At 46.9% G+C, this 26,401-nt stretch overlaps 1 protein-coding gene across 2 annotated transcripts in view; it reads left to right on the top strand.

Moving 5' to 3' along the window:
- nup214 (nucleoporin 214) overlaps nucleotides 1-26,401 on the top strand; it is a 126,655-nt gene that overhangs the window by 88,410 nt on the left and 11,844 nt on the right. For both annotated transcript variants that reach the window (XM_067969930.1, XM_067969929.1), the window contains 4 exons: nucleotides 7,795-7,862; nucleotides 12,335-12,473; nucleotides 22,701-22,853; nucleotides 25,287-25,458. In XM_067969930.1, coding sequence (XP_067826031.1) covers nucleotides 7,795-7,862; nucleotides 12,335-12,473; nucleotides 22,701-22,853; nucleotides 25,287-25,458 — 532 coding nt within the window. The remainder of the gene's footprint in view (nucleotides 1-7,794; nucleotides 7,863-12,334; nucleotides 12,474-22,700; nucleotides 22,854-25,286; nucleotides 25,459-26,401) is intronic.

Here is a 26,401-nt window from a genome sequence, read left to right as displayed (position 1 = left end):
GTGATTTTTACGACTGATTCTGAAGTAATTTCATATGTACCATCTGGTCGTGCTGTACCCAAGCTGGGAATGTTCGACACGGGCACTGTGCCCAGAGAAAAAGTCTAATTTTCCAATACTGATGTCCCTCACTTTGTTAGGAATGGCTTAAATCTACAGTGCCCTTAATGTATGAAATGGCCAGAGGCATCTTATGGCCTATTGGTGAGAGGAGTGGAAATGTCGAGCCAGGAGAGAGTGAGAGAGGGCGCTTGATGGCTTCCACAAGATGGGTTTGAGAAGGATTTTAAAGGGGAGAGTTGAGAGGTGAAAGGGCTGAGGGAGCGTGACTGAAAGCTGCCCCACCAATGGTGCGGTGATGCAGGAGGGAGGATGTCCGGGAGGCCAGAGCTGGAAGACCAAGAGAGCAATTGAGGGAAAGTGAGCCTGAAGGGTGGAGAGAGGCCATGGAGGGATTTGGGAAACGAGGATTTTAAATTTAATGTGTTCGGGTACAGGGAGCCAATGTCGGCCCAAGAGGACAGGGGATATGGGTGATTGGAGCTTAGTGTGGGACAGCATACAGGCAGCTACGTTTTTTAACAAGTTGGACATATATTATAGAGCATGGACACACAAAAGAGAGCATTGGAATAATAGTCTGGAGATGACACAAGTATGGATGATCAGCTCGGCACAGAGGGATGAAGGCGGGCAGTATTGCAGTGATGGAAATAAGCAGCGATGGCGAGGAAGTGCAGTGCATTAAACGGGGCACCAGAGTTTTGCATGGTCTTGTTCAGCCTCAAGGAGGGAGATGGAAACTGTATTGACGGTACAGGGTCTGAGGCAGGCGCCTCAGCTGAAGGAAGTTGTGACTTGTCTAAGACTTCATGCCGAACAGGCAGTCTGATGGCAGAGCTGGTTGTGGGATTGAGAGAAGTGACGGAGAGGTAGAGTTGGATGTCATCAGCATACATGTGGAATCTGCCCCCGTGGCTGCAGATGATATCACCACGTAGATGAGGAAATGGAGGGGGACAAGGATAGATCCTCGAGAGATCCAGGAGGTGACAGTGCAGGGGAGTCAAGAGAAGCCATTGCTTGAGATTTATCATCAACATTAGTAATTCTGTATTGAATTTTCACTGCACTTGATGAGGCGTTTCTCTTTCATCAGGTGCCTGTGTGTATTTCCATAGTTTGCAACTCGGTAAATGTAAAAACACACATTTTCAGTAAACCATCACGAGTGATCACTTCATCAGTTATTAGATTCTCTCCAGGGATTGAAGTGTTGTGAGCTGCGGCCCACCACATTCGACTTCAATTGTTTTCAGGAAAATCTGAGTCGTGGTCCATAAAAAGACAGTAGATATAGCATCCCACACACAGGCAAAGCTCGAAACATAGAAGGACAAACCGAGGAGCCCACTAATTTAGAGCATGGACTATAGAACAACCAAATCCCCAGGCAGGATGGGAGTTATGTAGTTGGCGGACACAGGAACAAGAGTAGGCCATTCAGCCCCTCGAGTCTGTTCTGCCATTCTATTAGATCATGGCTGATTTGTACCTCAACTCCATAGACTGAGCTCTAAGTTATCCCCCAGTAAGTGGCAGATGCAAACTTGATGTAGAATTGGTTAGATTAAACATTACTACAAACCTTGGGCGCAATATCACATCTTTTCACCATGGCCCCCTGGTGTTAACTGCTGCCCTTAATAGGATAGAGATCACATTATTCGGTCTTGTACCCTGCATCTGTTACAACTGATTCATAGTTACTTACCCTCCCACCTTTTACCTTCAGAGTTGGGTAATGAAGTAGGAGGTTTTCATCAAATGTACTGTACAGTGAAACCAGTATGAACGGACACTCTCAAAAAAACGGACACTTCTTGAGAGACCCAAATAACTTAGATGGTAAAATATACAAGAGGCACTCTGAAACCACAGGCACTCGCAAATTACCAACTGTGGACAGCCTTCGATGCACCGAGCCCTTTTACAACTTAGAACATGGGATGTTGCGAAGCTGCTGTATCTGGAACTTAGGGATCACGGGCGCTCCCCCTCGCAGCTTGCTTCCTTTCTGCCCCCAAACTCTCGTAAGGTCAGTGTATGCCGGTCAGTGCGAGGTGGCATCGGCTTTTGTGGAATGGGGAACTCTTTACCCAGCATGCACAGCGGCAGAGAAATCGCTCTGTCCCAGGGATTGAGTGATTGCAGGGCTCTGTCCCAGGGATTGAGTGATTGCAGGGCTCTGTCCCAGGGATTGAGTGATTGCAGGGCTCGGTCCCAGGGATTGAGTGATTGCACGGCTCTGTCCCAGGGATTGAGCGATTGCACGGCTCGGTCCCAGGGATTGAGTGATTGCAGGGCTCGGTCCCAGGGATTGAGTGATTGCACGGCTCTGTCCCAGGGATTGAGCGATTGCACGGCTCGGTCCCAGGGATTGAGTGATTGCAGGGCTCGGTCCCAGGGATTGAGTGATTGCAGGGCTCGGTCCCAGGGATTGAGTGATTGCAGGGCTCTGTCCCAGGGATTGAACGATTGCAGGGCTCTGTCCCAGGGATTGAGTGATTGCAGGGCTCGGTCCCAGGGATTGAACGATTGCACGGCTCTGTCCCAGGGATTGAGTGATTGCACGGCTCTGTCCCAGGGATTGAACGATTGCAGGGCTCTGTCCCAGGGATTGAGTGATTGCAGGGCTCGGTCCCAGGGATTGAGTGATTGCACGGCTCTGTCCCAGGGATTGAGCGATTGCAGGGCTCGGTCCCAGGGATTGAGTGATTGCAGGGCTCGGTCCCAGGGATTGAGTGATTGCACGGCTCTGTCCCAGGGATTGAGCGATTGCAGGGCTCGGTCCCAGGGATTGAGTGATTGCAGGGCTCTGTCCCAGGGATTGAGTGATTGCAGGGCTCTGTCCCAGGGATTGAGTGATTGCACGGCTCTGTCCCAGGGATTGAGCGATTGCAGGGCTCGGTCCCAGGGATTGAGTGATTGCAGGGCTCTGTCCCGGGGGTTAAACGGTTGTGCGCGCGGCTCTGTCCCGGGGGTTGAGCGGTTGCGCGCGCGGCTCTGTCCCGGGGGTTGAGCGGTTGCGCGCGCGGCTCTGTCCCGGGGGTTGAGCGGTTGCGCGCGCGGCTCTGTCCCGGGGGTTGAGCGGTTGCGCGCGCGGCTCTGTCCCGGGGGTTGAGCGGTTGCGCGCGCGGCTCTGTCCCGGGGGTTGAGCGGTTGCGCGCGCGGCTCTGTCCCGGGGGTTGAGCGGTTGCGCGCGCGGCTCTGTCCCGGGGGTTGAGCGGTTGCGCGCGCGGCTCTGTCCCGGGGGTTGAGCGGTTGCGCGCGCGGCTCTGTCCCGGGGGTTGAGCGGTTGCGCGCGCGGCTCTGTCCCGGGGGTTGAGCGGTTGCGCGCGCGGCTCTGTCCCGGGGGTTGAGCGGTTGCGCGCGCGGCTCTGTCCCGGGGGTTGAGCGGTTGCGCGCGCGGCTCTGTCCCGGGGGTTGAGCGGTTGCGCGCGCGGCTCTGTCCCGGGGGTTAAACGGTTGCGCGCGCGGCTCTGTCCCGGGGGTTAAACGGTTGCGCGCGCGGCTCTGTCCCGGGGGTTAAACGGTTGCGCGCGCGGCTCTGTCCCGGGGGTTAAACGGTTGCGCGCGCGGCTCTGTCCCGGGGGTTAAACGGTTGCGCGCGCGGCTCTGTCCCGGGGGTTAAACGGTTGCGCGCGCGGCTCTGTCCCGGGGATTGAGCGGTTTCTCTGCCACTGTGCATGCTGGGAACAGAACTCCATTCCACTGAAAGATTTAACAGTACATACAATGACCATTTTGAAAATAAGGCCACCTTCAAAAAAAAAAGGGACAGCTGATGCCAGTCCCTGAGGTGTCCGTAATTTACAGGTTTCACTGTAATTAGTATAAACGGCTGCCCCTAAGGCTTTTCTACGAGTAAGATAACTTGGGAGGTGAATTCAGGTAACTCAGTGCCCCCGGGATAGGGTTGCCAACTCTGGTTGGACATACTCCTGGAGATGTCATCACGTGACCTCCTGCCTCCAGACGCCTCACCCCCACACTCCCGCCATTGGTCGCCCGACACGCCCGTACATGCAGCGCACTGCCTTCCCACAGCCAATCGGAAAACGAATGGGCTCTTTACGCAATTGGATGATTCTTGACTGTCAGTCAAACAGCCTTTTTCCCCCCCCCTCCATGTCTGATATTTCTATAACTAATAAATAAAGGTGTTCAAAGGAAAATTAAAATAAAAACACCATTTTTTAATGCCCCTATGATTTTTCTTCATTGGTGTTCCTCGCATTGGTGTCCAGAGATTAATCTTTGATTCCTGGAGAGTCCAGGACAATCCTGGAGCGTTGGCAGCCCCTACCTCAGGAGCATATCTGAACCAGGACTCGGCAACCTGAGGGACCACATTTACTCCGGATTATCCTGACCCAAACTGAACGTAGTGTCTGGGGGCTTAAAGTATAAATGGAGATTTTGGATCCTGAAACGCAGGTTGATTTGAAGGACCTTTCTACAACTTGATTTGGGCCTCTTCAAAAGAGTAGTGGAACATTACAAATTGGTACGGGTGCAGAGTGGTGAGGGAAGCGTTTTTTGATCTTAACTTTGAAACACTAGAATTGGAACTTGCTGGTTGCCATTGTTTGAGATGTTCCATTGGTGCGTGACCAGGGCAGTGAGGTGCCTGTCGGGCTACGCCTTCTATACCAGTTTGACCGCTTATTCCTTTGTTTTGGTACACAAAAGTCAATTTTCCTGCCTTCTAAAACTAGAAGGAAATGTTAATTCTCTCTCCCTTGCTTTCCACACCTTGTAAGATTGTAGCCTACCTTGATTGGTTTGACCAGATCCTCAAGCTGATCAGGCACATGAAAATGTCACGCCTTGAGCAGATAACCTGTGATCCCGCCCATTCCTTCCCCGAAGGGAGAGGGGTTGCGGGGGAGGGTTAGTCTTGAAGTGATTTGTTTTAGTTTAACTTCAGGTCAAATGAACTGGCACAATGGTCCAGGCCCTGGGGCTTTGTGACATGGGCACAGGAGCGACCTGCAGCAAGCCCCGTCTGAGGCATCATGATGACCTGTTCCTGTGCACGTGGTTTCCCCAGAATGTGTCAAGCTGGGCTGTACTCCAACAAGGTGTGGAGGGCGTGTGCCCTTCGGAGAATGAGGACCCTACCAGGTAGGTCGTTCTCATTTTGGCAGGAATGGTTCGGCCATTGAATCTGCAAGTTTTTTTCTTTTTTTTTTAAATCACTCCCTCTTCAAGCGCATATCAAATTATTTCCACATCCGCCACGTGCGTGCGCATCCATCCGTCCCCTACTTTGTTTACCCCAGTTTGTTCTCCCACTGAAGGTGTGAAACTTGGGACTCTGGTCATAGGCAAAAGAGCGAGAGGTGAGATGAGAAATTTTTTTTTACGCAGCGAGTTATTGTGATCTGGATTGCGCTGCCTGAAAGGGTAACTTTGAAAAGGGAATTGGATAAATAGTTGAAGGGGAGAAAATTGCAGGGCTATGGGGGAAGAAAGCAGGGGGGAGCGGGACTAATTGGATAGCTCTTTCAAACGAGCCAGCACAGGCATGATGGGCCGAATGGCCTCCTGCGCTGTAAGATTTGATGAATTTAAGAGTTTAAAAGGAATGCTTTCCAAATAATGCCTTGCTGTGAACCTAACCATGGTATTGGTCGGCCCAAAAATTTTTTTGAATTAAATTCTTCCTCCCCAGTTCATCCTCCACAAATAAACCTTTTTTTTTATATAGAAGTGAACTACATTCAAAGAATGTGTTCAACCCTGCCAATAGTAGGTCATTATTTTCAGTTATGGGCTGTGTTTTTTGAAGACCCGATTGATTATAACATGGCCCTTCTATACGAGAATGGACCTGTAGTACTCCTTTGAGAGAAACAGTGTTAATGTTTCTGATAAAAGGTCATCGACCTTAATCGTTAACTCTGTTTCTCTCTCCACAGATGCTGCCTGATCGGCTGAGTGTTTTCCAGCATTTACTGTTTTTATTTCAGATTTCCAGCATCTGCAGTGTTTTGCTTTTGCCTTATTCCTTTAGGAGGTCTATTTTTGAGGGATGTCTTGCTTTCTGTCGAAGGAGAGCGGCCGTTTGCTGGTTGGCTCTAAATATTGTATGTTAACCATCGATTCTCAATCCGATTTCTAACAGGTATCCTCGATGAGGAAATACAAATAATGAAGAAAGGCTTGATACATTGGGCTGCCGTTGTTCGAACAGAGGAGATGAAGGGGTGATTTGATAGAGGTGTTTAAAATTATGACAGGTTGGAACAGAATAGATAGAAGTAGTGTTTCCAGTGAGGAGTCTAGAACAAGATTAACTATAAGAGATTTAGGACAGCGAGCAGGAGATGTGCACAGAGGGTTGTGAGACTGTGGAATGCACTACCAGAGTTTGAGATTGAAATAGTGACCATGTCAGCATTTAAGAATAGGTGAGACAGATGGTTGATGGAAAGGGAATGAAGGGATACTGGAACAGGGTGAGCATTTGGGATGAATGGCCTGTTTCTGTGTCATTATAACCCCGTGAGTGCTGATGCTTTTTTCTTAGTTTGTCAGGAGCCAGTTTGGGTGAAAAACTTTCTTTTTAAAAAAAAAAATCCGAAGGTTCATTGTTTTAAAATGAGCCAGAAGAATGAATTATAGAACACATTGACTGTGCATCTTTGCTTATGTGTAGTGTCGGCAGTGGCTCAGTGGTAGCACTCTCGCCTCTGAATCAGAAGGTCGTGGGTTCAAGTCCCACTCCAGAGACTTGAGCATAAAGTCTAGGCTGACGCTCCCAGTGCCAGCACTGAGGGAGTGCCGCACTGTCGGAGGTGCTGTCTTTCGGATGAGACGTTAAACCAAGGCCCCGTCTGTCCTCTGTTACGAAGAAGAGCAAGGGAGTTCTCCCTGTTATCCTGACCTATATTTATCCCTCAACTAACATTACTAAAACAGATTATCTGGTCATTATCACATTGCTGTTTGTGGGAGCTTGCTGTGCACAAATTGACTGCCGCGTTTCCTACATTACAACAGTGACTACACTTCAAAAGTATTTCATTGGCTGTGAAGCACTTTGGGACATCTTGAATTTGTGAAAAACGCTATATAAATGCAAGTCTGTCTTTTTAAGCTGCATTAACGCTGCCTATTTCCCTCAGTGTGCGTTCCAGCCAGGCAATATCTTGTCTACACTGCCTGCCTGGAACTCCCCATTCTTCTGCTCAAGAAAGAGTTCTGAATATGTGGTTGTGATCCCGCTCCCACCCTCCCAAACATTTTATGTTAAATGTTTACATGGGGCACTGTCCACACTTTCTGTATTATCAAGTGTCCAGAGGATCCAAGCATCCCACCGAATACCTTCTTAAACCTGGCTTGACGCCACACTTCAGTGACACTCCACATGGCATTAAACTGAAGTGGTTTGAGACCCTGTCCTCCAGGGCGTCTTGGCCCACTTCATTCTAGAGCTGGCACAGGCCCGATGGGCCGAATGGCCTCATTCTGTGCTGTAAGATTCTATGGTTCCATATATCCAATTCCCCATTTGAAAGGGAGTGATACGGTAAACGATCTCGTTCTCCAGAATTCTAATACCGAGTGAGCTTTGTGTGGATAAAAGATGGTGGCGCTTCGTCCATTAACGGTCAAATTAGTGATCTAGTTTGTGCGATGTTTGATGCAGGGCGCTGCCTTTGTCGACAGGTGAGTTGGGAGTGCACGTTGCAAATGCTGTTCCTTTTTATCCCTTCACAGGTTTTGGTGGTTCTTCATCGGGTCCTGTGTTTGGTCAGTCCGCCACCACAGGCAGCGTGTTTGGTCAGGTAAGAGCCAGTAAACGTTCATTAAGTGAAATAAAAACCTGCCATATTCGATCCCATTCAAATTGGAGCCAGTGTGTCACCTCTTCCCAAATAGAATTGCACACTAGCTGAGTGAGAAATAACGTGACATGACAGCGATTATCAAGCTGTTGTCAAGAGAATGGCTAATTCATTTTGTCGTCACGATTACAGCCAGATTGTAGCAGCCCCCATTCAGCCCATCGTTCTGTGCCGGCTCTTTGAAAGAGCTATTCAATTAGTTCCACTACCCCTGCTCTTTCCCCATGCCCTGCAAATTTTTCCTTTTCAGGTATTTATCCAATTCCCTTTTGAAAGTTTCTATTGAATCTGCTTCCACCACCTTTTCAGGCAGCGCATTCCAGATCATCACAACTCGCTGCGCAAAAAAAATTCTCCTCGTGTCCCCCTGTTTCTTTCACCAATTATCCTAAATCTGTGTCCTCTGGTTTCCGACCCTCCTGCCAGTGGAAAGAGTTCCTTCCCATCTACTCTATCAAAACCCTTCATGATTTTGAGCACTTCTTTCCTTAACCTCTGCTCTAAGGAGAACAATCCCAGCTTCTCTAGTCTTTCCACATAACTGAATCCACTCATCCCCGGTACCAATCATAGAATTACATGGAATTTTACAGCACAGAAACAGGCCATTCGGCCCAACAGGTGCATGCCAGTGTTTATGCTCCACACGAGCCTCTTCCCACCCTACTTCATCTCACCCTATCAACATATCCTTCTATTCCTTTCTCCCTCACGTACTTATCCAGCTTCCCCTTAAATGCATCTATGCTATTCACCTCAAACACGTGGTAGCGAGTTAAGAGCATAAGAAATAGGAGCAGGAGTAGGCCAATCGGCCCCTCGAGCCTGCTCCGCCATTCAATAAGATCATGGCTGATCTGATCCTAACCTCAAATCTAAATTCATGTCCAATTTCCTGCCCGCTCCCCGTAACCCCTAATTCCCTTTACTTCTAGGAAACTGTCTATTTCTGTTTTATTTTATTTAATGATGTAGCTTCCACAGCTTCCTGGGGCAGCAAATTCCACAGACCAACTACCCTCTGAGTGAAGAAGTTTCTCCTCATCTCAGTTTTGAAAGAGCAGCCCCTTATTCTAAGATTATGCCCCCTAGTTCTAGTTTCACCCATCCTTGGGAACATCCTCACCGCATCTACCTGATCGAGCCCCTTCACAATCTTATATGTTTCAATAAGATCGCCTCTCATTCTTCTGAACTCCAATGAGTAGAGTCCCAATCTCCTCAACCTCTCCTCATATGTCCGCCCCCTCACCCCCATGTTCCACATTCTAATCACTCTGAGTAAAGAAGTTTCTCCTAGATTCCTGATTGGATTTATTAGTGACTATCTTGGATTTATTGCCCCCTAGTTTTGGATTTTCCCACATGTAGAAACATTCCCTCTTGGTCAATCGAACCCCACCATAATTTTAAATCGTGGCTGAAACCTCTCGTTTCAGTTTGAGGTCACTGATCTCTCTTTGCCCTTCCAGCAGTTTAATACACTGCATTGCGCATTGGGGAGAAATGTCCATCATCCCATATGTTGAGGCAGTTTGTAACATGGAAGCTTAAGGTAAAAGAACAGTGTTGGAAAGTATACTGCGTCCCCTGGTTTCATTATGAGAGGGACGGTCAGTGGGGTGGTCTACCCTGGGGTCCACACCCCGGGGTCTCCCTACCTTTCGCTACTGTTCCCGGGCCACTGGCGCCTTCTCCTCTTTGCCAGATTTTCCAGGCTTCCTTCCTCCTCTGCTGGAACCATTTATACCTTCTCTGAACCCATCTTTTGTTTCTACACTTGTCCCATTACCCCACCCCCTTTTTCCTTGCACCATCATCCCTTTTGACATTTAATCACTCCTGTCCTCCACCCGATCACAGATCCCCTTCCCTTTCGTTTTTCCCCTCTTTTCCCCCCCCCCCCCCCCCTTTTTTTTTCCCCTGCTTCTCCATTTGCTTACAAACTGTTAATCTCTAACGTGTTCCAGTTCTGATGAAAGGTCATCGACCTGAAACGTTAACTCCATGTCTCCCCGCGGATGCTGCCTGACCTGAGTGTTTTTCCAGCATCTTCTGTTTTTATGTTATGACCTTCATCCCATCTGTTTGAATTGAAATAATACTCTGGTCCCTCAGGTGAACGCAGCTGATAAACATAAAACTGCTGCTGCCAAATCCCCAGTGATTTTCCTGATTGTATTTCCTCACATTGAGCTTGAGAGTGTTGAGTGGTGGAGCAGGAGTCAAATGTTTTCAACTGTTCTCGTTACCTGCCCCTATACACATACTCGGGCTAGTTCCTGTTGCCCATTGTCCGGGATGTGACAAGTGGTGCCCCCCAGAGACCTGTACTGGGGGCCTCAGCTTTTGACTATATTTATAAGATGACTTTGGTAAAGGAATAGAGAGCCTGTGTGTCCAAGTTTGCTGATGACACTAAGTTAGGAGCCACAGTAAATGGTGTAGACGGGAGCAGAAAGTTGCAAAGGGACATTGATCGATTAAGTGAGTGGGCAAAACTGTGGCAGATGGAGTTTGATGTGAGAAAGTGTGAGGTCATCCACTTCGGACCTACGAAAGTTAGATCAGAGTATTTTCCAAATGGTGAGAAGCCAGGAACTGTGGAGGAGCGGAGAGATTTAGGGGTCCAAGTACAGAAATCACGAAAAGCTGGTGAACAGATACAAAAAATAATTTAAAAGGCAAATGGAATGTTGGCCTTTATCTCAAGGGGGCTGGAATACAAAGGGGTGGAAGTTGTTAGTTATGCAAAGCTGTGGTTGGACCCCATTTCGAGTACTGTGTTCAGTTCTGGGCACCACACCTCAGGAAGGATATATTGGCCTTGGAGGGGGTGCAGCGCAGATTCACCAGAATGATACCGGGGCTAAAAGGGTTAAACTATGAGGACAGGTTGCAGGGAACGAGAACAGTTTGAAAACTTTACACTCTTGCTCTGCCCCTCAACACACTCAGCTCAATGTGAGGAAATACAACAATCAGGAAAATCACTGGGGATTTGGCAGCAGCAGTTTTATGCTTGTATTCCCTTGAGTATGGAAGATTAAGGGGTGATTTAATTGAGATGTTTAAGATGATTAAAGGATTTGATAGAGGAAGTAGTTTCTCTCTATCGACCCTGATGGGAGAGTCCAGAACAAGGGGACATAACCTTAAAATTAGAGGCAGGCCGTTCAGGGGTGATATCAGGAAGCATTTCTTCACACAAAGGGGAGTGGAAATCTGGAACTCTCTCCCCCAAAAAGCTGTTGAGGCTGGGGGTCAATTGAAAATTTAAAAACTGAGATTGATAGATTTTTGTTAGGCGAAGGTATTAAGGCGGGTAAATGGAGTTAAGATACAGATCACCCATGATTTAATTGAATGATGGACCAGGCTCCAGGGGCTGAATAAACTCCTCCGAAGTCCCTTACACACAACTCCGACTCTTGTTGACTGGAGCACGTTTGAAACTGCGCCTTAAAGCAGCACGGCACATAATCAGCACAAATAATTTGTTTGGATTTATGTTTGGTTCCAAACACGCGTGAAGCCTATTTTATGCCACATTTACAGATGTGCTATTTCTCTCTCTGTGCTGGTTATCCTGACAGTACGGGCAGGGTTATTCCAAAGAAGTAAGAGTATTTGATGGCGGTCTCTTCACGGTCCTCCATACACTTGAGCGCATCCAAAATTCTGCTGCCCCTATCCTAACTCGTACCAAGTCCCGTTCACCCATCACCCCTTGTGCTCGCTGACGCCTGCATTGGCTCCCGATCCGGCAACCCCTCGATTTTTAAAATTCTCATCCTCGTGTTCAAATCCCTCCATGGCCTCGATCCCTCCCTATCTCTAACCTCCTCCAGCCCCACAACCCTCCCAGTTCTCTGCGCTCCTCCAGTTCTGGCCTCTTGCGCCTCCCCGATTTCCTTCACTCTGCATTGGCGGCCGTGCCTTCAGCTGCCTAGGCTTTAAGCTCTGGAATTCCCTCGCTAAACCTCTTCACCGCTCGACCTCTCTCCTCCCCCCGCCCCCATAAGACGCTCCTTAAAATCTACCTCTTTGAACAAGCTTTTGGTCACCCCGTATCTCCTTATATGGCTTGGTATCCAATTTTGTCTGATAACGCTCCTGTGAAGCGCCTTAGGATGTTTTACTATGTTAAAGGTGATGCATTTAAGGGGAAGTAGATAAACACGAGGGAGAAAGGAATAGAAGGATATGCTGATAGGGTGAGATGAAGAGGGATGGGAGGAGGCTCGTGTGGAGCATAAATGCCGACATAAAGCAGTTGAGCTGAACGGCCTGTTTCTGTACTGTAAATTCTATGTAAAGGCTCGATATAAATGCAAGTTGTTAGAAATACTACAGTAGTTGTCAAGATGAATGTTGGGGCATTGCTGACTTGTTGTACCTTGTCTCTGCAGCCCCCTTCCACGGGTGCGGTTTTTGGCTCTGGTGGCAGTGGGAGTGGTTTCTTCAGCGGGCTGGGAGGAAAACCAAGCCAGGATGCAGCCAATAAGAATCCATTTGGACAGATAAGCTTTGGATCGGCTAACGCTGCAAGTGAGTTCAAACTGAGTTTTATTTTGGGGGCATTGATGGTTTCTGGGAGTTAGGTGGTATTCCCAGCCTGTGTATTACTCGGGTAAGGGAACAGCGCACAAAAGGTGACTGATTTCTGTGTACAAAAGTAGCGTAATTCTTCGATCCGCATCCTTCGCACCGTGGTAGCTTAAGATCACGAGCAGAGGCGGGGTCCCCTCTCGAAGTTGGGCTGTCATGTATAGCAGCTGAACCCAGTTTGACGGTCTGGTTATTGAAAGGCAACTGTTGGACCAGGATTTCCCGTCCCAGGTAGTAAATTGATTCCCACGGGACATCCACTGAAGTGTCAGCCTTAGCTCCGTGGGTAGAACTCTCGCCTCTGAGTCAGAAGGTGGTGGGTTCGAGTCCCACTCCAGAGACTTGATCACATTATCTAGGCTGATCCTCCAGTGCTGTACTGAGGGAGTGCTGCGCTGTCGGAGGTGCCGTCTTTCAGATGTACATTAAACAGAGGCCCCGTCTGCCCCCTTAGGTGGACGTAAAAGATCCCAGGGCACTATTTCGAAGAAGTGCAGGGGAGTTCTCCTCGCTGTCCTGGTCAATATTTATCCCTCAACCAACATCACTGTAGCAGATTATTTGGTCATTATCTCATTGCTGTTTGTGGGACCTTGCTGTGCGCAAATTAGCTGCTGCGTTTCCCACATTACAACAGTGACTACACTTCAATGGCTGTAAGGTGCTTTGGGACGTCCTGAGGTCGTGACAGGCTCTATATAAATACAAGTCTTTTTACTGATGGAGCTTATAACACAAAATGGGAGAAATTTGTCAATGACGTTCTTCTAACTTGGTGTAATCTTGTCTCGTGTTCTGGAGTATCCCCGGAATCTGGTTGTTGGTTTAATATCTAGTTCTTCTTGTGTTGACATTGTGGCTGTTTCACTCTTGGGCCCATTTGTGTTTGGGTGATTGGGAGATCACTCCAATAATGTTGTCCCAGTATCAACCTAACAAGAATCCCTTTCGAGGGCACCACTAATGCAATAAACGTATAGTCCAATCAAATGAACAGATGCCAAAAAAAGCAACAAAGTCCCAACAAATCTAAAAGGAATTAACTCATCCTGTTATTATCTGTGTCTATAAGACACTATTCACTGTGGGGCCCACCGGACGTGGAAGGCCTCGAGAGTACCGCCGGGCACTGCATGTTCCCTCTCCAAGGCCACACGCCCTCGACTTCTGGCTGCGCTTCAGTCCCACGCTCCTGATCTTTGGCCACCAGGTGTGTTTGGAGGGTGGGGGGGAAAGCGGGTAAGTTGGGGGACCTCCTCGTGGGTCTGCTCCTGGGCCTGGAAATTTACAGGCCCAGGACAGGCACAGCCCGTAGGAGATGGTGGGGTGAGGGGTGGGGGGGTCGCTCTAGCTGCCTTGCCCCTCTTCTGTGGTTTTTTCCATGCCCGGGCGAGGGATCACTCATTGACGCCTCTGATTATGCAGCTTGTTTGGAGATGTGCCCAGTTCGGCACTCACTGGTTCCCAGTCAGAATCTTAGTTTAGTTCCTCACAAGTTAATGATTCCATGCTTTCAACCACTTGAAACAGTGTGAAAAGCTGCTGTAACAATTCAATAAAACAAACCCCTACAGCACCCTCTGAATCCTGATTGCATTTCAGGATGGTATCAGTTTGTGAACTGCAAGACCTTACAGTAGGTCAGCTGTATTTGATTTGGCATTTCGACAGGACAGTGATTAGGATTCATCATCGCTTTTAATCCTGCATCACTTCCCAGTTTAATTTGGGTCACGAAATTGTCCCATTGTTTTTTTTTCTGCCATAATACAAGTGTGGATTAGAACGTGGTTTGGTGGTATTGGTTGAGGGAGTGATGTTAGCGCCTTGGAATCTTTAATGTCCACTTGAACCGTTGGAATAGGCAGGCGGGGCTCTGTTTAACGTTTCATTCATAGGACGATGGTACCACTGAGTACTGGAATGTCTGCCTACATTATGTGTTCAAGTCCTCAGAGGTAAGAGTGCTACCAACTTTATACAAATTTCCTTGAAATGCTGGGCAGAGCCACATTTATTTCCCGTCGCTGGTTGACCTGTGAAGATGGTGATTGGCCTTCTCCTTGAACCGCTGTAGGCCTGGTGCTGATGGTGTTCCCATGATTGTGTTCGGTAGGGGAATTCCAGGATTTCGATTCCCCCAGTGACGGTGAAGGAATGCCGGTACACGTCCAAGTCAGGGATGGCGTGTAACTTGGAGGTGATGGTGTTCCCAAAATATTGCTGCTTTTGTCCTCCTTGGTAGGATTGCCAACTCTGGTTGGACATGTTCCTGGAGGTGTCGTCAAATGACTTCCTGCCCCCAACCGCTCTGCGTGCTCACTCCCACCATTGGTCGCCCGACATATCCATCCTCACGGTGTCCTGTCTTCCCACAGCCAATTGGAGAGCCAACAGACTCTTCCTTACCCGATTGGATGATTCTTGACTGTCAGCCAAACAGCCTTTTTTCCCCATGTCTGATATTTTTAAAACTAATAAAGAAGTGTTCAAAGAAATTTCTTTTTAAAAACACAATTTTTTAATGCCCCTGTGATTTTTCTCCTGGGTTTTGCTCGCAGCAGTGTCCTGGAGATTAATCTTTAATTTCTGGAGACTCCAGGGCAATCCTGGAGGGTTGGCAACCCTACTTTTTGGTGGTAGCGGTCACAGGGCTGGGAGGTGCTGAACCAGACTGATGTTTTTAAATTCACGGTGAGTTTACAACTTCTTCCTTGAAGCTCCCTCTTTCAGTGTTGCCTCTTTTCCTGAACTAAAGATGAAATCAGGTTTGACTAATTATCTTGAATCTAATGATGTTAGAACTGCATCTGTTTTCTGTGTTGAACCATGAAACGAGTTGTCAGGAAGAGTGATTGAGACCAGGATACTGGGCTCATTTAAGAAGCACCTAGATGCTACATTGGCAGGACTTAAAGAAGCAGATCAAATGTGCCTTCATCTGAACCCATAGTACAATGCATTTAACCAGATTATTGATTTGGTGCTCCCAGTGGGGGAGCCTTACCTATCAGGAGCAGAATTCAGACGCAGGCTGTACACTTCTTTCCTAGATTTAAATGTATTGGTCAGAAAATCGTGCTCGTTGGGCACCTGATGTGATTGTTTGTATTCACTTTGCAACCAGAAATAGTCAGAACGCAGGGTACGTTGTGGTAGGGCGTTGGGTAACTTCCTTTGAGTGAGATGGGAGGGTGAAAGAAAAGCTGAATTTGTCTTGAAGTGTAATCGGGATGGAAAGAGTTTCATAGTTCACTCACTATACTGGGCAGCTTCATCTGTTGGTGCTGAGAGACGTTCTCGTATCACAAACTGCTGCCTCTTCAATCGGTCAGCCATGCAGCAGTGTACTCAACTAGTCCAGAACCAGAATGTCTGTTGTCCTGCTTGAAAGGTTACAAAATAAAGAAGCAAATCTAGCTGATAGTCTTTTTTAAAAAAAGACTATCATTTATGCAAGACTAGTATTAATGAGTTTAAAGTTCACATCAGTGTTGTTTAATTGAGTGCAGCTGATTGGGTTGCAGAGGTGCTCTGAAAATGGACTCCCTGAGGTTCAATAATTACATAAAATTGTACAGCACAGAAACAGAAATCCCACCCCAGGTCCTTGAACACATAATCTAGGCTAACACTTCAGTTCAGAGGGAGAGCTGCACTGTCTTTCGGAAGAGACATTAAACCAAGACGCCATCTGCTTATTCAAGTGGACATAAAAGTTCCCATTCGGCCCAACAGGCTTATGCCGGTGTTTATGCTCCACACGAGCCTCCTCCCACCCCTCTTTATCGATCCCTATTAGCATAACCTTCTATTCCTTTCTCCCTCGTGTACTTATCTAGCTTCCCCTTAAATGCATCAGGCATGCTGTAATTTTATGTGCAAGTCTTATAAGGGTTTCTAATATGAAGACCGAGTCCTCCTGGGGACAATCGTCAAACAGCAGTCTGCCTGAGTAGGCATTGTAATCCATCAGAGTGCAGAGAACAACCCTTGGATTTGAGTGGAACATTAACTCGCTCAATAAACCCTTGAGCAGTGAGAAAAAGCCCGTGCATCTTGCACCAGCCAGAGAAGTACCTTGGATTTGTCAGAAAGGTACTGCTCGGTGATGGATAGACTAATTTAAGTAAGCACAGTTCAGATTGTTTCATATCCGTGTTGAATGTTAGTGATTGGCAAAGTATCTTTAATTAAAAGCCTTGATTCAGAATTTCCTTCATGCATCCTAATGAGCACTAATGGTGGTGTAGTCCTGTGAAGTTTAACGTTGAGGTAAAAGAGAGAGGTGGTGAATTTATGTAGTGCCTTTCACATCCTCAAGACGTCCCAAAACAAAAAGGGTTATCTTGTGAGGACAGGTTATAGAGTCATAGAGTTATACAGCACGGATAGAGGCCCATCGTGTCCGCGCCGGCCATCAAGCCCTGTCTAATCTAATCCCATATTCCAGCATTTGGTCCGTAGCCTTGTATGCTATGGCATTTCAAGTGCTCATCCAAATGCTTCTTGAATGTTGTGAGGGTTCCTGCCTCCACAACCCTTTCAGGCAGTGAGTTCCAGACTCCAACCACCCTCTGGGTGAAAAAGTTCTTTCTCAAATCCCCTCTAAACCTCCTGCCTTTTACCTTGAATCTATGCCCCCTTGTTATAGAACCCTCAATGAAGGGAAAAAGCTCCTTAGTATCCATCCTATCTGTGCCCCTCATAATTTTGTACACCTCAATCATGTCCCCCCTCAGCCTCCTCTGCTCCAAGGAAAACAAACCCAATCTTCCCAGTCTCTCATCATAGCTGAAGCGCTCCAGCCCAGGTAACATCCTGGTGAATCTCCTCTGCACCCTCTCCAAAGCGATCACATCCTTCCTGTAGTGTGGCGACCAGAACTGCACACAGTACTCCAGCTGTGGCCTAACCAGTGTTTTATACAGCTCCATCATAACCTCCTTGCTCTTATATTCTATGCCTCGGCTAATAAAGGCAAGTATCCCATATGCCTTCTTTACCACCTTATCTACCTGTTCCGCCGCCTTCAGGGATCTGTGAACTTGCACACCAAGATCCCTCTGACCCTCTGTCTTGCCTAGGGTCCTCCCATTCATTGTGTATTCCCTTGCCTTGTTAGTCCCTCCAAAGTGCATCACCTCGCACTTTTCCGGGTTAAATTCCATTTGCCACTGTTCCGCCCATCTGACCAACCCATCTATATCGTCCTGCAGACTGAGGCTATCCTCCTTGCTATTTACCACCCTACCAATTTTTGTATCATCAGCGAACTTACTGATCATACCTTTTACATTCATAGCCAAGTCATTAATGTAGACCACAAACAGCAAGGGACCCAGCACAGATCCCTGTGGTACCCCACTGGCCACAGGCTTCAAGTCACAAAAACAACCTTCGACCATCACCCTCTGCCTTCTGCCACTAAGCCAGTTTTGTATCCAAAGTGCCAAGGCACCCTGGATTCCATGGGCTCGTACCTTCTTGACCAGTCTCCTGTGGGGGACTTTATCGAAGGCCTTACTGAAATCCATGTATACCACATCCACTGCGTTACCCTCATCCACACGCCTAGTTGCATGGACTAGGCGTGTATTCCCTTGAGTATAGAAGATTAAGGGGTGATCTAATTGAGGTGTTTAAGATGATTAAAGGATTTGATAGGGTGGATAGAGAGAAACTATTTCCTCTGGTGGGGGGAGTCCAGAACAAGAGGGCATTACCTTAATATTAGAGCCAGGCCATTCAGGGGTGATGTCAGGATGCACTTCTTCACAAAGGGGAGTGGAAATCTGGAAAACTCCACCTCCCAAAAAAGCTGTTGAGGCTGGGGGTCAATTGAAAATTTCAAAACTCAAGATTGATAGATTCTTTAGATTTTATAGATTGATAGATTGGCAAAGATATTAAGGTGGGTAAATGGAGCTAAGATACAGATCGGCCATGATCTAATTGAATGGAACAGGCTCGAGGGGCTGAATGGCCTCCTCCTATGTCCCTTACAAACAACACTGACCCTTGTTGACTGAGGCTGGGGGCCAATTGAAAATTTCAAAACTGAGGTTGATGGGTTTTTGTTAGGCAAGGATATTAAGGGATATGGAACCAAGGCGGGTCGATGGAGTTAAGATACAGATCAGCCTTTTGATAGTAATGGTTGAAGGATAAATATTGGCCGGGATACCAGGGGAACTCCTCAGCTCTCCTCGAAAAATTCCATAGGATCTTTTACATTCACCTGAGTAGGCAAATGGGGTCTTGGTTTAACAACTCTTCCAAAAGACAGTGCAGCTCTCCCTCTGCACTGAAGTGTTAGTCTAGATTATGTGTTCAAGGACCTGGAGCAGGATTTCTAACTCAAAAGCAATGAGCCAAGCTAGTTAGAGAATCCCACATGTTTGACCTTTATCAACTCAGTGAATGGGAAGGGTGCCTGGTGTCAATGTACAGAGCAGGACAGGTGAATTTAGTGAAGGGAGTGTCTCCAGATCCAACAGACCCATCTTGGAGAGGTGCAGAAAGTTGGGCCTCAAACGCTTACTTTCACAAATACTGTGCCATCTTACTACCTGATTCTGCAGCTGAAGGAACCTATACAGATACTGTTGAGTTGTCAGCCGTGGCTCACTGATAGCACTCTCGCCTCTGAGTCAAAAGGTCGTGGGGTTCGAGGCCCACACCAGAGACTTCAGCACATAATCGAGACTGACACTCCCAGTGCAGCGCTGAGGGTGTGCTGCTCTGTCAGAGGTGCCATGGCATTATTTCAAAGAAGAGATGGGGAGTTCTCCCCAGTATCCTGGCCAATATTTATCCTTCAACCGACATCACTAGATTATCTGGCCATTATCACATTGCTGTTTGTGGGACCTTGCTGTGTGCAAATTGGCTGCCGCATTTCCTACATTACAACAGTGATTGTACTTTTTTTTAAAAATGCTTCGTTGGCTGCTAAGCGTTTGGGACATCCTGAGGTTGTTAAAGGTGCTATATAAATGCAAGGCTTTCTTTCCTTCCTTCCGTTAAGTTCATTCCTTTCCTTTTCTTCCTTCCTTCCAACTATAGTGGGTCTTTGTAGTCATTTCATTAATCCCATACCATGAATGTAGTCATTGAATTTAGGAGACTGTTCTTTCAGGGTTACTTTTTTCAAATCTGCTTCCTGAATAAATGGGTGGATGGATGTGCCTGTGGATTTAGGTAGTAAAAATCAAAAACAAGGAGAAGGAGCCAATTGGGTTTACCAAAGAGAGCATTTGGAAGCACATGGGATAATCACAAATTAGATAGTTGTGCTCAACAAATTAAAGGGTTTTTTTTGGGAAGTGACTGGATAAATAAAAGTAAACGTGTATTATGTGTTTTCAAAATTTGTTTGATACTGTGTTTCATGGGAAACTTATACAAAAAATCACACTGATTGTATGAAAGGAACTGAATCAGGGTGAATGAGTTCTTTGAGGACATAACGTACAGGGTGGATAAAGGGGAACCAGTGGACGTAGTGTATTTAGACTTCCAGAAGGCATTCGACAAGGTGCCTCATAAAAGATTATTGCTCAAGATAAAGAATCACTGGATTGGGGGTAATATTCTGGCATGGGTGGAGGATTGGTTATCTAACAGGAAGCAGAGAGTTGGGATAAATGGTTCATTCTCGGACTGGCAACCAGTAGCCAGTGGTGTTCCGCAGGGGTCGGTGCTGGGTCCCCAACTCTTTACAATCTATAAAGATTTGGAGGAGGGGACCGAGTGTAACATATCAAAGTTTGCAGATGATACAAAGATGGGAGGGAAAGTAGAGAGTGAGGAGGACATAAAAAACCTACAGGTGGATATAGACAGGCTGGGTGAGTGGGTGGAGATTTGGCAGATGCAGTACAATATTGGAAAGTGTGAGGTTATGCACTTTGGCAGGAAAAATCAGAGAGCAAGTTATTATCTTAATGGCAAGAAACTGGAAAGTACTGCAGTACAAAGGGATCTGGGGGTCCTAGTGCAAGAAAATCAAAAAGTTAGTATGCAGCAGGTGATCAAGAAGGCCAACGGAATGTTGGCTTTTATTGCTCGGGGGATAGAATATAAAAACAGGGAGGTATTGCTGCAGTTATGAGACCGCACCTGGAATACTGCATACAGTTTTGGTGTCCATACTTAAGAAAAGACATACTTGCTCTCGAGGCAGTACAAAGAAAGTTCACTCAGTTAATCCCGGGGATGAGGGGGCGGACCTTTGAGGAGAGGTTGAGGAGATTGGGACTCTACTCATTGGAGTTCAGAAGAATGAGAGGCGATCTTATTGAAACATATAAGATTGTGAAGGGGCTTGATCGGGTGGATGCGGTGAGGATGTTCCCAAGGATGGGTGAAACTAGAACTAGGGGGCATAATCTTAGAATAAGGGGCTGCTCTTTCAAAACTGAGATGAGGAGAAACTTCTTCACTCAGATGGTAGTAGGTCTGTGGAATTTGCTGCCCCAGGAAGCTGTGGAAGCTACATCATTAAATAAATTTAAAACAGAAATAGACAGTTTCCTAGAAGTAAAGGGAATTAGGGGTTACGGGGAGCGGGCAGGAAATTGGACATGAATTTAGATTTGAGGTTAGGATCAGATCAGCCATGATCTTATTGAATGGCGGAGCAGGCTCGAGGGGTCGATTGGCCTACTCCTGCTCCTATTTCTTATGTTCTTATGTTAATCCTATGTAATTCTTGTAAAACATTTGAGAAATCCACAAATTCCCATCATGGTGGGATGGTGTCTGAGACAGACTTGACGATCTTGAGTTGGACATTGAGAAGAATGAACAGCTCTCTTTCCCTCCCCACTCCTCTCAGATCCTACTTGGCTTTCAGCACAGAAGGATGTTTTTTTTTTTAAAAATCTACCCAGGTTTCTGTCGTTGGCCAACAGGGGATGTTACTGTTGGGTTAAGCTGCACCCGTATCTCGTTCCATATCCGGGCCTTTTTATTAATAGTGTTTACATTCTTCTCTGGATACTTGGAATACTTTTTGAATGATGGGCAAAGCTTTGTCAATACTTCCTGCAGGTGGAATTCTGTATGTTGCTTTGTTTTCCAGGTGCAGAGGAGATTTACCAGAATGGTCCCAGGGATGAGGGACTCCAGTTATGTGGAGAGACTGGAGAAGCTGGGGTTGTTCTCCTTAGAGCAGAGAAGGTTAAGGGGAGATTTGATAGAGGTGTTCAAAATCATGACTGTTTTTGATAGAGTAAATAAGGAGAAACTGTTTCCAGTGGCAGGAGGGTCAGTAACCAGAGGAAACAGATTTAATTAAGGTAATTGGCAAAAGAACCAGAGGGGAAGATGAGGAGAGTTTTTTTTTTAACGCAGCGAGTTGTTCTGATCTGGAATTCACTGCCTGAAGGGGTGATGGAAGCAGATTCAATAATAACTTTCAAAAGGAAATTGGATATATATTTGAAAAGGAAAAAAAATTGGAGTTCTATGGGGAAAGAGCAGGGGAGTGGAACTAATTGGATAGCTTTCAAAGAGCCAGCACAGGCACGATGGGCCGAATGTCGTCCTGTGCTGTGTGATTCGATATTGCTAAACTTCTCATTTTGATCAGTCAGCTTGCCCCAGTTAGCGCACTCACCCCGAGTCAAAAGGTTATGGGTTCAAACCTCACCACAGACTGGAGCACATAATCTAGCCTGACACTCCTCTGCATTACTGAAGGAATACCTCATTGTTGGAGGCGCTGTCTTTCAGATAAGACTTGAAACTGAGGCACTTACTGCATGTTTGGGTGCACGTGAAAGATGCCATGGCACTGTTTGAAGTAGAGCAGGGAGTTTGCCCGATATCCTGACCAGCATTTCTCCCTTAGCCAACACCACCAATTAACAAGTCATATTCCGTTTGCCTTTTGAGGGACCTTGCTGTGTTAAATTGCCTGTGCATCAACAGTGACTACAGTCCAGAAAGTAATTAGTTGTATGTGAAGCACTTTGAGGACGCACAGCGCTATGTAAAATACTAGTTCTTTCTACTGAGAGTCCATGTATTAATCTGTGGCCAGCAGAATGTTTTAGTTTGGCCTATAGTAGACATGTTATTGGCTGTTAGCTGACGGGCTAAATGCTCAGCAGTGAGTCTCGGTGTGTTGCTTTGCTGACAGGTGTCTGTTCTCCACAGATGCACCAAACCTGTTCGGGAACAGCGGTGCAAAGACGTTTGGGTTTGGCAGTGCCTCTTTTGGCGATCAGAAATCGGCGGGCTCGTTCAGTGGTGGCTCGAGCGTCGCGTCCCAAGGATTCGGCTCCTTCTCCACTCCCACAAAAGCCGCAGGTAATTTGAGTGGATGTTTCAGGGGATGGGTGAGTGCCATCGCCGATAAAGATCAGCAAAGGGAGGGTGGGCTCTGCTGTGGGTAATGTAAAGAGGGAACCGGTGGAGGAGTGACAAGTCTGCCCTCGCTCACCCCGTTTGAGGGTTGGAGCGACCCTCTTTTTAAGGAATGCATTTTCCATTTTGAGTTTCATAAGTGGCCTGAATGAAGCACGGGCACTGCCTGCCTTCCAGCTGATGGATTGGAGTCCAAGCATCTGCTACCATCTTACAGCACAGAAGGAGGCCTTTCGGCCCATCGTGCCTGTGCCGGCTCTTTGAAACAGCTATCCAATTGGTCCCACTCCCCTGCTGTTTCCCCATAACCCTGTAAATTTTCTCCCTTCAAGTATTTATCCAATTCCCTTTTGAAAGTTACTGTTGTATCTGCTTCCACCCCCTCTTCAGGCAGCGCACTCCAGATCATCGTAACGCTCTGCATTTTAAAAATAAATGTTTCTTCATGTTGCCTCTGGTTCTTTTGCCAATCGCCTTAAATCTGTGTCCTCTGGTTACTGACCCTCCTGCCAGTGGAAACAACTTCTCCTTATTTACTGCATCAAAACTCTTCACGATTTTGAACACCTATCAAATCTCTTCTTAACCTTCTCTGCTCTAAGGAGAACAACCCCAGCTCCTCCAGTGTCTCCACATATCTGAAGTCCCTCAACCCTGGTACTATTCTAGTAAATCTCCTCTGCACCCTCTCTAAGGCCTTGACATCCTTCCTAAAGTGCGGTGCCCAGAATTGAACACAGTACTCCAGCTGAGGCCTAACCAGTGATTTATAAAGGTTTCTATCGTGTATGCTTTTTCAACAGCTTTCTCAACTTGTCCTGCCACCTTCAAAGATTTGTGTATGTGCACCCCCAGGTGTCTCTGTTCCTGCAATCCCTTTAAAATTGTACCATTTAGTTTATATTGCCTCTCCTCATTCTTGCTACCAAAATGTATCACTTCATACTTCTCTGTGTTAAATTTCATCTGCCATGTGTCAGCCCATTTCACCAGTCTGTCCAGGTCCTCCTGAAGTCTGTTACGATCCTCCACATTATTTACTACAATCCTGAGTTTCGTCTCATCTGCAAACTTTGAAATTATACCCTGTATACCCAAGTCCAGGTCATTAATATATATCAAAAAGAGCAATGGGCCTAATTCTGGGGATCACCACTGTATATTTCCCTCCAGTCTGAAAAACAACCGTTCACCACCACTCTCTGTTTCCATCCCTTGGTCAATTTTGTATCCATGCTGCCACTGCCCCTTCAATCCTATGGGCTTGAATTTTGCTTACAAGTCTATTATGTGGTACTTTATCAAATGTCTTTTGAAAGTCCACATACACATCGTCAACCCTCTCCGTTACTTCATCAAAGAACTCAATCAAGTTAGTCAAACATGATTTTCCTTTAACAAATCCGTGCTGACTTTCATTTATTAGCCCATACTTTTCTAAGTGCCCATTAATTTTGTCCCGAATTATTGCCTCTAAAAGTTTCCCCTCCACTGACGTTAGGCTGACTGGCCTGTAATTGCTGGGTTTATCCCCCTGCCCTTTGTTGAACAGGAGTGTAACATTTGCAATCCTCCAGGCTTTCCAACCTGATGGTGGAGGGACATCAGAGACATCTCCAGGATTTGGGGAGTGGGGGGTGGACATAGTCCATGTTTTTATAAAAATAACACCCTGGCCCCATCCCCAGTGGTTCCGCCCATGCTTGGGAGTGTTCAGCTGCACCACCAGATTGAGGGCTTTATGGCAGAATGTTCTTTGTTTGAGGGGGAATTGAATTGTACCCTTGCCTATTGAGCACAAAGTCTCATTAGGCAGTCTCCAGCACAAGAGTGGCCTGGCCCCCTTAGCAGGGGGAGATTGTATAGAAGCAGACACCACCTTTTGGGGAGTGGGCCGTTCCTTCGAGTGTTAACAACTCGTGCATTGTCTGTGCTCTCAAGCTCAGCATCACCGGACGAATGGACACCTCTCCACCATTTTGCTTGCAGTCAATCTTTTGAAAATGAATAATTTTAAATGGTGAATGATTTCTAACTCTATTCAATTATTTAAATGTACGTAAACCCTGTAGTTGACAAGAAAACAACGCTACAAATGAACAAAGTAATTAGTTCCGTAAGGCAGATAAAATTATCTCATATTTCCAAATGTCTTGACCCATGATCTAAGAATCATTAACAGCTGCTTGAGCTGCACACTCTCTCAATCACACCTTTCTCCCGTGTACGCAACATCTGGTCCGCACCCCCCGTTCTCTCCGGCGCCTCCCCCTTCCCTCCCCGCGTGAGTTTTGTTGTAACAGGATAATTCAGAGCCTTGTAAGGAGTGTTGTGTTGTCTGCATCACAAGGTCTCAATTGCCTCTGTTGTGCTCAGGTGGCTTTGGTGCTGCTCCCGTGTTCGGCAGTCCTCCGGCCTTTGGGGGCGCCCCATCCTTTGGAGGGTCGCCGGCGTTTGGAGGAGCACCCGCATTTACCGGCCCTATGGGCTCTTCAGGAGGCAAGGTGTTCGGTGAAGGAACGGCAGCTGCCAGTGCCGGAGGATTCGGGTAAGACCTGGGGAACTTTTCGGAGGGTGAGGAGGAAGATTGGATCTGCCTGTTGTGTGTGTTAGTGATATTATGTAATATATAAGATTATAGTTCATTCTATTTGAGATTTTGGGAAAGAGGTTGGGGAGAGCCGTCCTTTTTTTTTTACTCTATTTTTGGCTTATCTGGTGGTCAGCTTCTGCATCAGCGAGATGAGAGCAGTCTGTCCACGGGGGACACTGCTCACAGCATCAGGAGGACGGATTAAATATAGGTCATCGTGCACCTAATCATCGCTTCAGAAAAGCAGAAACAAGCGGGGACTTAGCCATTCATAGAATCTTACAGCACAGAAGGAGGCCATTCAGCCCATCGTGCCTGTGCCAATACTATCCAATTCGTCCCACTCCCGCCCCTGCTCTTGCCCTGCAATTTTTTCCCCCTTCAAGTATTTATCCAATTCCCTTTTGAAAGTTGCTATTGAATCTGCTTCCACCGCCCTCTCAGGCAGTGCATTCCAGATCATCATAACTCGCTGCATTAAAAAAAAAATCTGTATTACTAAACGCACTCGAACTGGGAAAGAAAAGTGACTGTCCACTAGTAAATTGGCAGAAGGTTTCTTCCGAGCGCAGAATATTTGGGCCCATTATTGATTGAATTGACTGCATTGTTTCCTCTGGAGTGTATCCCCGTTCGCCCTACTGTCAGTTTAAATTCTGCACAAGAGGTCGCATCTGTATGGCCGGCTGCAGTTGTTTACAGTTTTTCGTGTTACTTATTGGATCAGTCAACTGGTAAAACCATGCAGCAATGACTATCTCCAACAAGAGAGAGTATAACCACCACCCCTTGACATTCACTAGAATTGCCATCGTCAAGTCCCCCACTATCCTGGGGGGCAACATTGACTAGAAACTCAACCAGACCAGCTCCAATGCAGCAGGTCCATCGGCACCTG

The sequence above is a fragment of the Heptranchias perlo genome, chromosome 31, assembly GCF_035084215.1.
Source record: "Heptranchias perlo isolate sHepPer1 chromosome 31, sHepPer1.hap1, whole genome shotgun sequence".
Taxonomy (NCBI): Eukaryota; Metazoa; Chordata; class Chondrichthyes; order Hexanchiformes; family Hexanchidae; genus Heptranchias; species Heptranchias perlo.
The sequence above is the reverse complement of the archived record's forward strand: the minus strand, read 5'-3'. Positions and strand labels throughout refer to the sequence as shown.